This window comes from Siniperca chuatsi, linkage group LG2, assembly GCF_020085105.1.
Source record: "Siniperca chuatsi isolate FFG_IHB_CAS linkage group LG2, ASM2008510v1, whole genome shotgun sequence".
Classification (NCBI taxonomy): Eukaryota; Metazoa; Chordata; class Actinopteri; order Centrarchiformes; family Sinipercidae; genus Siniperca; species Siniperca chuatsi.
Window position 1 is genome coordinate 12,926,533 of NC_058043.1, and position 16,446 is coordinate 12,942,978.

At 37.7% G+C, this 16,446-nt stretch overlaps 2 protein-coding genes across 4 annotated transcripts in view; both read left to right on the plus strand.

Annotated features, from left to right (window-relative positions):
- kif5ab (kinesin family member 5A, b) overlaps window positions 1-896 on the plus strand; it is a 66,118-nt gene extending 65,222 nt beyond the window's left edge. For both annotated transcript variants that reach the window (XM_044216704.1, XM_044216677.1), the window contains exon 29: window positions 760-896. The gene's annotated coding sequence lies outside the window, so the exon portion shown is untranslated. The remainder of the gene's footprint in view (window positions 1-759) is intronic.
- soat2 (sterol O-acyltransferase 2) lies at window positions 875-14,593 on the plus strand. 2 transcript variants are annotated; one of them, XM_044216750.1, is made up of 17 exons: window positions 882-1,035; window positions 2,686-2,825; window positions 3,327-3,385; window positions 3,637-3,773; window positions 3,894-3,947; window positions 4,744-4,851; window positions 5,704-5,730; window positions 5,842-5,986; window positions 7,918-7,993; window positions 8,891-8,975; window positions 9,395-9,440; window positions 9,755-9,884; window positions 10,341-10,438; window positions 11,993-12,091; window positions 12,311-12,446; window positions 12,990-13,135; window positions 13,778-14,593. In XM_044216750.1, exons 2-17 carry the CDS (start codon window positions 2,747-2,749, stop codon window positions 13,823-13,825), a joined length of 1,473 nt encoding a protein of 490 aa, XP_044072685.1. In that variant the 5' UTR covers window positions 882-1,035; window positions 2,686-2,746; the 3' UTR covers window positions 13,826-14,593. The 2 variants fall into 2 exon arrangements, with proteins under 2 accessions (XP_044072676.1, XP_044072685.1); XM_044216741.1 differs by having other exon boundaries at window positions 875-1,035; window positions 5,704-5,986.
- Window positions 14,594-16,446: the final 1,853 nt, after the last annotated feature.

The window sequence follows — 16,446 nt, forward strand, 5'->3', positions numbered from 1 at the left end:
AAACAAACACATTTGTGATTTACCAAATGACCTGTCATGGTTTTATGGAAGACTGTGTATCTGGCCAGAGTAAATGACCTTTGCCATCATTCTTCTCATCTAGTTTCATTACATCATGATTGACTGGTCTTCCTGTATTTGTTGGCTTTATGAGGTACATATACTGCTGTTATGAACAAGTGTTTTAATACCTTATTTTCTCATCAGCCTGAAATTACACAGCTAAGCTTTTGAGACATCTTTCCACAAAGAGGAACATTTACAAATACATTTATTTCCACTGGAAGGTCATCCTTAAAGATCCCCTCTAGACATGTTTTAAGACATACAGTATAGAAATACTCTGCTTTGAATAATAATTTGTGCCACATGGTGTTTCCACAAAAAATGTTCAGTTACCAAGTTAAACAAATTATTAAGATTAAATCTCCTTCTCCCTCATTGAAAAATGCAGAATCTATGAATATTCATATTCTCTAAATATTCTCTAAAGTTTAACTGCTGGACAAAAGATGCCTCTACATCATTCTGCACGGTGAAGGCCAAACATCTAAATGAAGTGACATAAAGCAAAACATGTTTTTGAGTGAAGGGGGACTTTTTAAAATCTACATAAATGTATATTTTAAAGTGCTAGGTCAAGACTTAGTACTTGTAGAAAACCTGTTAATCTATTCCAAGTAGGAAGTGCATAAAAAATCAATAATTAAATACTTGCTATGAATACATTTTGCAATAACAGTCTGTCTCTTTGAATAGACGAGACTTTAGGACAAACTCCACTGTTTGGCTACATGACCTCATACATCTAGAGTGAAGAGGGGGTTGGAAAGCTGAGGACCTGTCCTGCCCAGGGCCAGGAGCCAAAAGGGCAAAGTGCAAAATAGCAGCTGAGGAAAGGAGAGGACAGAGATCACAAGAACTGTGACACATACTTAAAAACACTCCAGCAACTCTCTCTCAGCGGGAATCATCGATTGAAACAGTGCCTCGCACCCTGTGGACTGCTGACTGAGCCCGAGGCTAGAAGACTGTGTGAGTATAAATCTGACACAATGACAAATGGTTAGCACGGATGTCACGTATGGCTGGTACATCTGTATCTGACATCTGCCACCATTCTGATTTTAATTCCACCATGTCTGCTATCTACAGTTCTGTACAAGTTGTAGTTTTAAAAATGACTAAAATATAGAATAGAGTGAACTGCGACTGCTGAAATTTTGTTTGTAAATTTTCTCAGTTTCAATCAGCAACGAAAAATAAGTTCCATACTCATACATCAGTACTGAAAAGAAAAGGATCATGACCAGGTTTTAAGTTTTCTGATTTTCTGATCACTTTAAAATTATTTCTTCTGAAGGGAAGATGCGATTTAATCAACTGATGTTTGTGAACAAAATATACAACAATGCAAAAAGGTGATTTTCTGGCTCTTTTAACTGCTTGTAGGTGCTGATGCCGACATTGTTTTTCTAACAGGTCCAATAAGATTGATTCAATAATATTAAAGGCCTCCAAAAACGTATTCCAATTTTGTTCAGGCAATTTGGTGGAATTATTACTTTGTGTTCTTGAAATTAGTTGATTCATTATTTAATTAATTACCATCATAAACAGCAACTATGTGTAAATCAAAAATTTTATATAACGATAAAGTTGTTCATTATAAGCAAATGAGAGGAATGTCAAACATGCTGCAAGTAACCAAGCATGATCCTTCACCCTCAACTTCCCCTAAGCACGCAATGAATAAGGGTTGATCTGCTCAAAAACATCTCTTTCTCTGCCATCTCAAATGCAACCACAGAATGTATAATCTGTGTATCTGTGTAAAGCTTATCTGCTATATTGACATTTCTCTTGAGGAATGATCAAACAGCATGGATTAGAAAATGAGGCCAGTCTGTGTCGTTTACCCCTCCTTGGAAGTCTATTCAACGCAACAGTCAGTCTTCTGTGTATCTTATCTATAGTGTGTGAACTTCCACGGGATAGTTAGATCTATTTTTTTGTGTGTTTCTTTTGTTTACATTGTTTAGCTTGAGCTACAATGACTGGTGATAACACTCTTGTTATGGAAAAGCACTGTAGGTAACTATCGTTCAAAACCCCTGACCTGTATATATTTCTGCATTCAGACCAGGAGTCTGCATTTTTTCAGTTTGGGATTCACACGAGTAAACTCGTGTAAGCTCATCATAAATATTAATGCTTTTTAGCTTGAGGCAACTTGCCTGCAATGGGCCTGTGACCTCATTCAATCTCTCAATTTATAGTTAAAGATTCTCAAGTCTACATCGTCAAACCTCAACAAAGGGTAAACTCACAGTCAATCACATAGTGTAAAAACTTTCGCTGCACTGCCCTCTATGGGTTGAACGTTTTGAGCATGTTGCATCTATGTCCAGTGATGTCACAGCACATAAAGGGGCAAAAACACCTGATTTGACTAAACTTACTGTGGTGTCTCAATCCACAGAGGGTACCAGCATATTTCTGCTCTAAGTGATCTGGTATGGATTTACCTCAGATTATAACCAGGAGTTGAGCCATGTGTGCATCCAAATAGTTTTGAGGTCACCGGTCTTGTTAGTCAGCTTTTTTTAGCTTTTAATTTCCATCATTTATCCTCAGGGAAGCAACAATGTGTGTGAGACTAACCTACAACTTTGATGTGCACAGGATTGTCCACCTGAGTCCCAGCAGATAGTCCTAAGTGTTGTGGCGTGATCCAGTGGTAACCATGACGACTGCAGAGCCACCTAACAGACTGTTGCACCGAAACATCAAGGCCCTTCAGTCAGATGAGATCTCCAGTCATGGTATAGGCAATAATATATTTACATACTCATCCATTTATAGAGAATCTGTTTGTGTTATTGGGTTGTATTGTGTTCTACTGTGTTGCTTTGTTGGAAGTAATTGCATATTTTGCATTGTTGTTGTGGTTTTTTTTGCATAATTGTTTGTGTAATCTCTTACTGACAGAAATACATTTCAGTATATACAGTATTTGTTTTGGAAAGGTGATAGCAAGAAAAACAAGACCATTTACTGTAGAATTCCACAGTTCCAAAGGATTTCATACTTTTCAGTAGGTTTGGGGATTTGTGCAATTCTTATAAAGCCCACTACACCATGTTTTGCTTTTCTTAAGTTGCTATATGTAGGATTATTGCAGAAATATGTGCAGATTGTGGGATTCCCATTTATCTCTTAGTTTTCTCTCATTAGTTTTGCGCTGAATATTAATTTAGGTGCAATATGTAGAGTAAATTGTACTGGTTGATGATCGTCTGCAACTTATGTTCTTCTCTCTGCAGTTGGGGACCATGATAATGTACAGGAAGACGATCTAAGTCAGTGGCAGAAACATGCACAGGTAACCCATAGCTCCACTCCCAGCCAGTATCTTAACCAGCCCAACAGTCCCTCAATTATGCTGTCCCTTCTCTGTTTTACTCATTTGGAAAGAGAACATACTGAAGCTAAAGCCGTGCAGTGTAAACAGGATTTAGTGTAAACAGATATTTTAAAAGCAAAATATGGGATGCAATTTGTACTGTGCTTAGAAAGTGGGGTCAACGAGACAAAGAGCTAAAACTAAATTTTCTCCCGTGTGTCCTCCTGTAGAGGGTGAAGGAGAAAGTCCTGGAGCAGGTCCAGGATCAGCTCAGTGATTTACTAGACAAAGCTCTGACTGACTCCTACCAGCCTTTTACCCAACAGCCAACAGTTAATGGAAAGATGACAAAAAAACCCTTATCCAGGTGAGGAGGAGGACGCAACTATTACTAGCAGATATATTATTCCTTATTGATCTGGGAGATTTATTTATCCTCTCATTAACTGCAGTAAAACGTGTGTGTGTCCATTTTTGTTTGTTTTAGATCTCAGAGGATGGATGGCGGCAAAGTGTTTATGGACAGGCCATCACTGTTGGAGTAAGTATGAAAGACGGGGACTGGTCTATTTCTAATTTGGAGAATGCAAACATAACAAGTGTGAACTTCAATATAGGAATACAACTAACAATTCTTTTCATTATTGATAAACCTGCAGATTATTTTCTTGATTAATCGTTTGGCCCATAAAATGACAGTAAATAGTGATAAATACCCATCACAAGTTTCTGAAGCCCATGGTGACATCTTCAAATGTCTTGTTTTGTCTGACCAACATAAGACAAAGAAAAGCAGCAAACGTTTGGCATTTTTTCCAAAATAACGTATGAAAATTGTTTTCTGTTGGTCAACTAACTGATAAATGAAATAATTGTTTCAGCCCTACTTATAATACAAGTCCCTCAAAACTTAACCCCTCTTGTATGTTCTGTATTTATTATAATTCAGATTTCTCTTGTACAGTCACTTAACTAAATGACAGATTGTATATAAATAAACTGAAAACAACCTCATATATATATATATATATATATATATATATATATATATATATATATATACATATAATTGTTTGAAAAATATGGATATATGCATGGTATATTGGAGAGGAGACAGAAATCTGAATCTACAGAGATCAATGGTTATGTGGTCTGCATACTGTTTACATGACTGTTATTCAGATCATTCAGTCCCACAGACATGTTTGTGTGTATTTTAGATTAATAATCCTCTAACATTTTTACAGCACAGCAGATATGCACATTAATACAACATAGAGCAATTTTAATGAGAAATTTAATGAGTTTCTGTCTCTGCGTTTCTTCCTCTACATCAGTGAACTGTTTGAGATCAGCCACATCAGGACCATCTACCACATGTTCATAGCCGTACTCCTCATCTTCTGTCTGAGCACGCTGGCTGTCGACTACATCGACCAGGGCAGGTCTGTGTGACGTCTACATGTATGTGTGTTGGCGTGTGGAAGCGTGTATGTTTACGACAATGACATCTCAAACTCCATGACCCTGAACTAAATCTAATTACCCCGAAGCCTTTAAAAACATCTTACTCACTTTTTATTTTCTTTTTCTCCCTATTGTGTCCCTCTCTCCTCCCCTCTCCCTGCCTCTCTGCTCGTCTGGCAGCAGAAAGATAGAGCAATCAATTCCTCTGAGTATTTGCGCTGTTGCTTTGGGCAGCTCAGTAATGATTTGGTTGCTGTTTGCAGACGCAGTGTTGTGAGTTCAATTCTTATGTTTCTCAATGCAAGAAAGGGCCAGCAGGCAGCTGTTCACCATGTGCAAATTATTCAATAACATCCACCCTCAACATAACATTGATTTTAATATGGGTAAATTGATTAAATAAAAACTGCTAATATAGCACTTGCAAATGGCCGTGTTGAATTAAACAAATCCTTTGACTGGCTGCAATGGCTGGGTATTTTAAATCTATTTTTATTATCACCAGAGGGGTGTTTTCAGATGGGAGAAAGTAATTGGAAAAATATTCAATGCATTTAACTATGCCTGCCATTTATTAAAGCCAGACATGCTTTAATATCATTAAAATGGTTATTCAAAACCCTATTTAAAGCTAAAACAGACCACAGTGATCAATAGAGCGCATCACCTAAATGTCCTTAATGTCAACTTAATTTTTTCAGTTATTTTTCTGGAAATTGAAGCGACATGCCTTAGGAACTAAGGCAGCCTTTAATTCTCTTCTTTATAATAATTTGCTCATTGTCTTTATATAATGATCATAATTTGTAATTTTTTTAATGCAACCTCAGGTTGGTTTTGGAGTTTGACCTGCTGTTCTTCGCCTTTGGGAAGCTGGGGACAGTCACCTGGGCATGGGTTGTGATGTTTGCCTACACCCTGCTTGTTCCATACTACACCCTGGTGTTTTGGGGATCTTTGTACCACAGCTTCCCCTCTAAGTTGGGGCTGTCTCTCGGCACGGGCCTGGTCCTGTCTGCAGTGCAGACCTGCATACTGGGACTGTTCCCCATCTACATGGTTGTACACTACCAGCTGCCACCAGCCTCACGGTTCATTGTGATACTGGAGCAGGTGAGTGTGTGTGCGTGTTTAAGGAAAAAATCATTTTGCTGGGTGCATAGGTACAAAAGTTTAGTGAATATCAAGTAGCATGTGACTATTGAGAACAGGGTACAGAAATGCAGAATATTAGTTTGAAGTAATTTAGAAACCATATCTCCATTACATTTGTCCACCAGAGAGCACTGAAAAGTTTATTTTTCAACAGCAAAATGTCCTGCTGAAGACAAATCTTGGTCACAATTCTTTATTACCAATTTTAAGAGATCCTTATGCAAAATGTTTGTTTATGTTATGTGTTTCTGTTAAAAAATTAATATTGGCTTAAAAAAAACAACTCTCAAATATTGATATAGGCATTGGCCTCAAAAATACAGTATTAGTTGACATCTAATCCACACTAAACACAAGAACTATGTACAGGTGAGCTGATTACCCAGTCACCTGTGTGTAAGACCTCACATCAGTGAATAGAATAGAATAGTAGACATGGACAAGAGGCATGAATATGCACTGAGAAAGCATAAAAAGCACAAAGAACCGAAATAAGATGGAAATCAATAACATAACAAATAAGTCAAACAAATAATGGCAAACATTATAGGTGTTAATAGGCCACACAGCAAGCAAGAGAGCAGTTAGGCTGAGGCAACAGAAAAAACCCTTTATTTTCTCTTAAATCTCAAACACTACTGCCTTCATGATAAAGATGTGATATGTTATTTAGATGTATCAAACAAATGGCAGGATTGGGCATTATTTATTGCATATACTTAATGTAGCGAAGCCTACAAGCTAGTACAGGTAGTCCAACTCAATTCTGCTGCTAGAGCTTAGCAAGACAGCAACACCAAACTTAAATCACATAAGGAGGAGGTTTTTGGTGTTGGAGCAGAGTTAACATTAGGATTTGACAGAGTAAAAGCGAGAACTGAAAGATTGTAAAGGCCACCTACCTGTAGTACACTTGTATGAATGTGACTGGATGTTGCTAGTCAGCAGGTAGCCAAATAATGATGCATTAATAAGTCAATGTCCGTTTTTCCAGTCCCAAATAGTGTCACTCTTGCTTTAATAACTCCTGCAGTATCACTGAAGTGTTTTTAATGCAACGTGAACATAAAAATCCAATAGAATAAATCCCAAGCATTAAAACTCTTATTAGGAATGACCTGTGGTAGAAACACCCTGTACTGTAGATAACATTATATTCATTGGCAATCCAAATTATAAATACAGCCCTTCATTGCCATCAGCAGGAACATTGTGATAAGAAAAGCCTGCTGGCTAGAGATGGGAGACTTCAGCTGGAAGGGCACCAAGGCGCAGTAGATCTCAATGTAGCCAACGTTTGAACATCATGGACCCATACTGTAATACCTCCTCATCCTCTTTATCACACCAGCTCTGGCCTCCCCAAACCGTCTTAGTGCTAAGATCTTTTTAGCTTCATTCGTTGGAGTGAGATAATCCCAGTACTTAGATTCTTTTGGGAAACCTGGTCCTGATCCTCATCTGACCTGGGTCCAATCAGTCTATTTGTAAATCTGATGCTGTTCATCCCATTTATAAACTGTATTATATTGATTTTTGATTTATTTACTAAATTGCCCAAAAAGAGTAAGTGGTTCCCTGCTGTATGCAGATTGATGACGCATCATGTCTGAACTGTGGTTTATGAATAAAATGATAAACCAGTCGTGCTTTACCATTCCCTTTTGTTGGACTTCCTCCTGATTAATTTCAGACGTGAACAAACAACTAAATAATACATCATTGGGTCAATATGTACTAACACGGAAACATGAGACTTAGGTCACAGGGATGTAGGTTTTCCACTTAAGACACCTTGTCAAGTCATGCAATAAAGACAGAGAATGTAGAAGCTGTTATTATTGATATATTGTGCTTCACTTCACATAATAACTATCAATTTTCCTCAGATTCGATTCCTGATGAAGAGCTACTCGTTCATAAGAGAAACTGCTCCTGGTATTATGAAGAATACACCAAAGGAAGGTATTATACTGAATTGTATTGATGTCAGGTGTATTTTACTCCTCGGGCAGTACAATTACTCACAGTGACACTCCCAGACACCGGAGAAAAATGAATAAAACTGAGCTCAGCAGGTTACCACCTAATGATTCATTTTGAAGTTAAAACTAACAATGAATACACCCACATACAATAAATAACCTCAAGTATGTGCAGCCCCTTGAGATCCTATTGTAAAAGTCTGTTAGTGCTGAAGAATGTGTCTCCTTTGACAATAAACTCACAGTAATAAACGTGAATACTTACTCACTACAGTACAATGCCTCCAGGAGAAAACTGTAAAGTTTATAAAATGAAAATGGCTTTATAGAAGTGTCCATGGTTTGAATGTGGTTTTGGAATGAGACTGAAAATAAGTTCCTTATTTAACACAGATTTATTATTCTGTTTAATGCAATTTTCACAAAACAGCACTGTTCTGACATTTATAAATGTCATTAGTATTAGTAAAAAGTCGAAGCTTGACTGAAGTACAGCTAATAATTCAGTAAAAGAGATTAGAGGCTTTAAGGCAAACAATTTAACGATTTTGTGATTAAACTGTCGTTTAAGTTTAAAGACAGCCATTTGTTTCCTGGTCTCTACATTAAGGCACAGTAAAGCTTTAGAATTCACAAGTGGAACTGTTAATGGCTGGTATTATGCAACATAGTAAAACAAGAAAAATGAAACGAGAAGCGTATGACTGAACCACAGACCTTAAATCAGCTATTTTTTAACAGAAACCCCTTTTTTTTTTTTTAATCATTCAAGGCAATTTGTGACGGCTAAAAGCTATTTCACTGCCAGATTTTAGGACTCAAAACTGGACTCCTCCACTTTGATGGTCATACTTACTGAATTGTCTTTGCTTTTCAGGAGAAAGTCCCAGATTCCCAACATTTTCCAGCTATCTGTATTTCCTCTTCTGTCCAACGCTCATCTACAGGGAATCATATCCTCGGTAAGACATATTGTTCCTTTGACCTGGATCCCATTTGCTCATCCTTTGTTCTCTTATTTTAATTGGTGATGTACAGTAATGTGAGTGCAACTGACATGTAACAGAGAGGACGTCGTATTAACTTTGTGCCACAAACTAACAAAATGCTGGAATTTGATGAAAAGTGGTAGCATTTTACATTTATTGCAGCTCTAGAGCCTGTCTCAACAAATAAAAAACATACATTAATTGAAGAACGCTCAAAAGCAAAAATAGTCCAAGGCAAAAAACTACATCATGCTGAGTGGGCAAACACACATTATATAACAAACTGTAAGGAAAGCAAACTGTCAGTCCAAACAACATAAATAGATGCAAACTATGCACAATTCACAGAATACATTTGTGAAATAGTGACATATCCTGTCTGTTCTTTGCAGGAATACCCACATACGATGGAATTATGTTGGCATCACACTTGGTATGGTAAGATGAAACTCATTCACTTCATTTATTTGGGCTGTTGAGAGTTCATTTTCACACTTATCACCTTTTAGTCAAAGTGTGTAATAGAATACTAAGAACGCCTATGTGGAGTCACTGACCTAGAACATATCTGACCTTGTGTGATAAGGTGAAGCAATCAAACTACAAATGCTTAATAGCTTTAATGTTTGATATCTTAGATCACACCAGTACCTCCAGTTTTCTAGTGCTGACTCTCAAGAGTGCTCTATATATTATTTCCTTTTCCCAGGGTCCCATTGTAACTTTTTTACATTTTAATGCTCAATCTGCAGATCTTGGGATGCCTGTTTTACGGCTACTTCATCCTGGTCCGCCTTTGTGTGCCTGTCTTCAGACCTGAGACCAACCAGCCTTTTAGTAAACGAACAATGGTTCTGGCTGTGTTCAACTCAATATTGCCAGGTACTGTACTTTCTACTCTCTACCTACATGGAGCTTGTTTTTTGGAAGATGTTTCCAGCAATATTAGAAGGAAGTCATGTAAACTAACATATAAAGTAAAGTTCATCTATAACTTCATCTGTAACATCACTTCTGCTTACAACCTCTATTATCTCTTATCAGTATGAGTCAGAACTGGTTAATATATCACTTAACATGGAAATAGAGGAAAGGACTCTCTAGTGTTTTTAAGTCAGTGATAAGATTAAAGATGCGTATGCAATCAGATACAGGTAATCAAAGTCTGGCATGTTTATTACTCTCTTTAAGTGAATAGCTTTTTGAGTAAGTGCTGATATAAGAGTATCACTGTCAAGTTACAATTCTTATGAGAAAGCTGGGAGCAATGCCCAGAATACAAGTGTTCCTCATATCTCTCTCTGTCTCTCTCTCTCTCTCACTCTCTCTCTGTCTCAGGTATAATGCTCCTTCTATTGTGCTTCTTTGCCTTCCTGCACTGCTGGCTCAACCTCTTCGGGGAGCTGCTGTGTTTTGCTGACAGAATGTTCTACAAGGTGTGTGGTTTGGCTGATTCTGTGTGGCATCACCTCTCCTGTGAACACATTATTTTCAGATATGCTTGCTTTTCCAGATGGGAAAAATTGGATTAATGACGTGAAGTGAAATTACAGCAGTGTGGCCTCATGGTCCCAAAACAATAAAATCTGTTTGGTGCCTAAAACCTGAAATGAAGATGTAACTTCCACCATGTTGTGTGTGATGCTGATGTGTGTAGACCAAAAGTCAAAACTGTGTGCACCACACACAACTATTATTTATTTATTTTACTTTTTGTAATGCAAAAACATCTCTGTAACTGTTCCAGTGTTAGCCAAAAGGCTAGTTTTCAATTGTTGTTTCTTGGCCAAATGTTGCATTAGCCATTAAAATTACAATTAAGCTAGCTAGAGAAGGATCACCATGTTAACCTTTGTTTAAATAGTGCTTTTAAAGGAATAGTTTCACATGGTACATTGATATCACTTTCATGTCTGTGCCTTAAATATGGAGCTAGAGCCGGATTGCCGTTAGCTTAGGCTAGCTTAGAAACAGCTAGTCTGAATCTTTCCAAAGATAAAAAATCTGCCTGCCAGTAAAGCTTACAAATAACATATTGTATCCATACAAAAAGCATAATGTAAAAACGACAATTTGTGGGTTTTGGGGGGGCTATGTTCTGTAACTATTTCTTGGCGAAGAGTCGGGCACAGTGATTGTGACTTGCAGTGAGGTTGCCTCAAGCAAAGCAAAGATGCTGCACAGAAGTGCTGTGTAGAGCGATAAACAATTGTTCGTCAAGAAATATTAACTCCCCTTAAAATCACAAATTGTGGGTTTTAATCTCTGTTTGTAGACAAATTAAACAAACACGATACAACATGTTAATTACTGAGCTTTAGAGGTGTTGCTAGGTGGATTTTTGAACTTCCAGTCTTTATGCTAGGCTCCATACTTACTGTACAGACATGAGAGTGGAATCGATCTTCTCATCATAGTCTCATAGAGAAAGTAAATAAATGTATTTTCCAAAAATATTGAACCACCCCAACGTGAGATAATCTGGTTTGCAATCAAAGTTACAAGTAGTCTTTTGAAGCTCTCATTTGCTGTATATTTGTTTGTTATTGACCATTTCCTTGAAATCTGTTCTAGGTGCTCTATGGTTTAATTGATCTAACTATGTGCACCTAACACCACTTATCTGTTTAAAAGACATTGGACTATGACGTTCACTGAGCCTTCACACTGAGGAAGGCATTAGCTGAAACTTCTGTGCTTTAACTTTGAGTCCAACCAGTTTACCTGTACAGTAGTTGGAAGCACAATTTGCCTCCAGCGCTACAAACTCTAAACCTCTAGTTGAGTTTTAAGGCCATATTTCATTCAATATCAGAGAACAAGCTCATACAGGTTCGGCTCACACCAGTATAACTTAAAAAAAGTAGTATGAATTATTTGACAACAACCATCACAGTGTTTTTCAGGCCACAAAATTTAAGTGATCCTTGTCTATTCTGTTTTTATTTTGATCTACATACTCATTTTATTACTCTGTGTTGATTTTCCAGGACTGGTGGAACTCTACATCTTTCGCCAACTATTACCGTACCTGGAACGTAGTGGTTCATGACTGGCTCTATTACTATGGATATAGAGACTTCCTCTGGGTGAGCAGAGTGCCAGTACTAGATTATTGTTTTGTTTAATGTTATTAATGTCATTTTAATGTCCCACTGGGTCTGTATTTCCAAAGCAGCATGTCACATGATGAAGTGTGTATAGTAGTTTAACACTCTTGCTGTAGTGACAGAAATTCCCCACTGAGCCAGTCTGACCCCTGAACTTTGAGCCAAACCCTCTCTCTATTCTTTCTCTGATCCCTGCAGCTGTCGAAAAGGAAATTCCGAACAGCTGCCATGCTCTCCGTGTTCATCGTCTCTGCTGTCGTCCATGAGTACGCCTTGGCCATGGGCTTTGGCTTCTTCTATCCCGTCATGTTCTGTCTCTTTGCCGTCTTTGGAGGTGAGGGTTATAGTCATTATTCAGGGAACAATCTTCACTATGATATAAACAGAAATTGTTGGCATCTGGTGCTCTGACCTGGCTGCTGAAAAGAATTTAAATAACGTACTTGCCTTTCATATAAGGAAGAAAATAATAGTATAATAGATGAAACACTGTCTCTGAATTGTCTGTCCATAGCTTGTTAAAAATATGCAAATGTCTGCTTCTACATTCTGGACTGTGCCTTCAGGCCTTCAGAGTTAAAATCTGTAATTATTCATTTCACTCTAACACACATTTAGTAGCTGCTTTCAGAGGATGACTCATTATATTTACAGAAAGTACACTTGTGCATTATGTCCCTTTCCTCTGGGACTCAATAAGTTGTCATCTGGCACAACGCTTTATTTTTTACTTTTCACGCTGTTTACTGTCCCTGTCCTTACTAGCACATCACAGCAATAACACAAATAAATTGTTACTGTTAAACTACAGAAAGGCCTTCACAGAAAAAGAAAACAGTCATCAACAACAACATTCCCTCTTGTCCTCCTCTCGTAGTGGTGTTCAACTTCACAATGAACGACAAGCGACAGAGGCCTGTGTTCAACGTCATCATGTGGGCGTGTCTCTTTCTCGGTCAGGGTGTCCAGGTGTGTCTGTACTGCCAGGAGTGGTACGCCCAGATACACTGCCCTCGGACAGGGGTATGTACTCCACCTACATGTATACTGCTCGTACTGGAAAGGCTGAAAGGAGCAATGCCATGATCAGATTTGCGCTCGTTTAATTCATTTCGTCATCTTTTTATGTTACCAGACCTGCAACTTCTGCTGCAGCTTCTTTGTAGGCTTACACATGTCCAGTGGGGCATTCAGACATCATTATATTTTCTAGCAGCAAAAAAGCAGGTAAAAAAAACATGCTTTCTGTCAGGTTTTATTAAACTTTAGTTTTCTTGGCTACATTTGCGACAGAAACAGGTATTTGTCTGAAATAAGATCAGTAAAACCTGACAAAGTGCAGGCTCAGTGAGAAGCTGCATGACTGAAAAACCTATCCGTTAAATAGACAGAACTACAAAAACATAAACAGATACCATGTGACTGCATCCCTGTGTATCCTCTAAAGCCAGTGGCGTCATTCACACCCACAATGGCTTAACACAGATAACTGCTGTCTAAAAATAGAGCCAACATTCGTAAAATGAGATTATTACGTGATAATAGATAGACGTTAAATTATACAGATAAAATACATAAAAGGATTACAGATAATGTTACTAGAAGGAGGAGGAGGAGGAGGAGGAGCACTATATGAATATTTAAACCATGTCTTCTACTCAACAGAATAGTTTCTTGGAGTTGGTGACACCTCGCTCATGGTCCTGCAGATGAAGCTGCCTTTATCCTGGGCTGGAGGGATACATGATGAAAGGATGGAGGTCTCGAAATCATGATGGACTGAACATAGGAAAGAGCAAGGAAGGACAACTTGAAAGACAAGTAAATATATAAGGTTTTCTGTTTTCAGTATGTAAAGATTTCTGTGGGTCAAGATGTGACTGTCACTTTTATCTTTATGTTGTTGGTGTGATGTTATCCATATGCCGCTGATCCATCACACCTGAATTATTTAAGTTTTTATTTGTACTGATAGTATTAAATATTGTTAAATAATTCAGGCTGTATAAAGACTGATTTTTTTTTTTATTGTAAGCAAACTGTTGCACATTAATCAACAAGTAGCTTGTTTATTGACAAAGTCTTTATCAAGTGCAAAGTTTTGAGAAAATGTGTCCATAGTTTTGTGTACGGATTAAACAAATGAGATACAACATGTTAATCAATGAGCTGTTAGGCAGATTCTTGACCTTTGGACAGAGCCAGGCTAGCCGTTTACCTCTTACCAGTCTTTATGCTAAGCTAGGCTAATCGCCTTTGGGCTCAATCTTCATATTTAATGCACAGTCATATACAAAATAATCTACAGGGAGAAAATACATACTGTGTATATTTTTCACGAGTTATAACAGATCTTAATTTCTTTACCTCCCTGAATGTGATTCTTTGAATTATTAAATGTATTTAAATATTTTAATAATAAGCCCTCAAGAAATCTGAATTTATTGTAGACTGTAAATAAAATGTGTAATTGAATTTTTATTTCTGCTATATTTATAGTAAAGCTAGACATGGTTACAAAACCTGAAACAGGAGTGTTTTTATTCTTGTTTTGTAGCAGCCCCGTGTCTTTGATTTTGCCTTTTGTTAGTTGTAGAAAATGTTTCACAGAAGACAGGTCAAATCAGTGACAACAGACTTTGCCACATTAAGGGCACCTGGCCTGCAGTGTGTGTTGCACATTTAATCCTGCCTTGGTTGACATTCAGCTGGCAGGGATTGGTTGGGAGAGCAGGTACGTTAACCGACCAACCAAAGGCAGCGCAGCGTCTTATCAGTCTGCCACAAAGCCTCTGTTTGTCTGCCTGCCACGTCCCTCTGAAGTCATACAGGAAGCAGAGGATTAACATTGGTACAGTGTTTGCATTAGTGATGTAATGCTCTGTAAACTGATATACTGTAATACCAGAGGCACAGCAAGACAGGTCGTTTTAAAGGCAGTATCAGTAGTAGAATTGCATATATTTGTGTCTACTTCTCTCAAGTTTTACGTTTGAAAATAAAATCGTTTTTCTTTTTTTTAATTTGACATCCTTTTTATCTCTAGCTTTCTTTTAACTTATACATAAAAGACAGTCACATATTTTATTTCTTTGATGGATGCATTTGAAATGACATCTTTGCTGGATGAATACAATGGAGGGAAAGGATATTTGCAGATTTGGGATGTTTAGACTGGCAGAGGAACGAGCTGAAAAATCAACAATGACATAAATCACCATATAAAGTTGTTTTAGCAAACTGTTGCCTTTTTACTCATCCAGCAGAAATGCAGCTCTGGTCTCCACCAACATCTGAGAGAAACATCTAGGTTTTTAACTGCTAAATGCTCCATTTGGCAACTTTAGTCTGTCTGCTGTTTGGTGCTGGGTAGGTAGCACACAGTGGCTTCTTTGCTGGAAACAAGGTTGATGAAGGCGGTGAGAGTGAACCAAAACAATGAGCTGAAAGATGCTAAAACGCTCTGTAGAGCTGAGGGAAACTGCAGAGTCGTGATAATTATCTCCAGGTTTGTCACAAAGAGTGACCCCTTTACACAGTCATTTGATCCATTGTTAATGGAAGTGAATCATCCAGCAACAGATTCACTGTTTGGTTGCTATACTGATTGTAGTGAGGGAGATATTTTCAGTTGTTTCAGTAATGTGTTTCAGTAATTGAATGGATCAATTACACAAATGAATAAAATGAAAGCTGTCATGTGAGATATTGAGCATGTAATGCAGCCAGTATAAATGCATCAAGATTTATGTTCAACCATCAGGCTTTCGCAGCTGCTTCTTTCTCACTCTACTGTACAAGGCTCCATGATTTTGGCTCTGTCTGACACCCAAGTGAAAGTGCAGCTTAAGTGTTTTTTTTGTCCTGGATGAGGTATGTTCTTGTGTTATTTCATCAGAAATTTCTCAACCCAGCATGAGCCATATACAATATATTCATTAAGACCTGGGAAAAATTCTACAATTATTTGCACTGCATGAGTACATCTTATTCTGTAACAATATAAGACAAATGTTCTGTTTGTTTACCTCTAACACTGCATCACAAAGTGCTGAGAGTTAACTTCAGCTGAAATACAAACCTCTGCTTGGCTGGTCCTAACTTGGAAACTGCAGCAACCACATGAAATGTTTTGGTTTTTTTCATACTTTATAGATGGAAAATATGCTCAACGAGCACATGAACAATTTCTCAGGCAGATTGGATTATTTCACTCCACACAGTGTGTCCTCCAATACCTCAGCTGCCTCCAGTGGCTGCTGATATGACAATTTCTCTGCTGAAAACAGACTTTGTCATAGTAGTAGACAATAAAGGAATAAATAAAACCAAAG

Excerpts from the sequence above, each read along its gene's own strand:
- soat2 (XM_044216741.1), top strand. The coding sequence starts at position 2,747 with ATGACGACTGCAGAGCCACCTAACAGACTGTTGCACCGAAACATCAAG. Across the intron at positions 3,386-3,636 it reads AGTGGCAGAAACATGCACAG|AGGGTGAAGGAGAAAGTCCT; the intron begins GTAACCCATAGC and ends GTCCTCCTGTAG. Across the intron at positions 9,441-9,754 it reads TTGGCATCACACTTGGTATG|ATCTTGGGATGCCTGTTTTA; the intron begins GTAAGATGAAAC and ends CTCAATCTGCAG.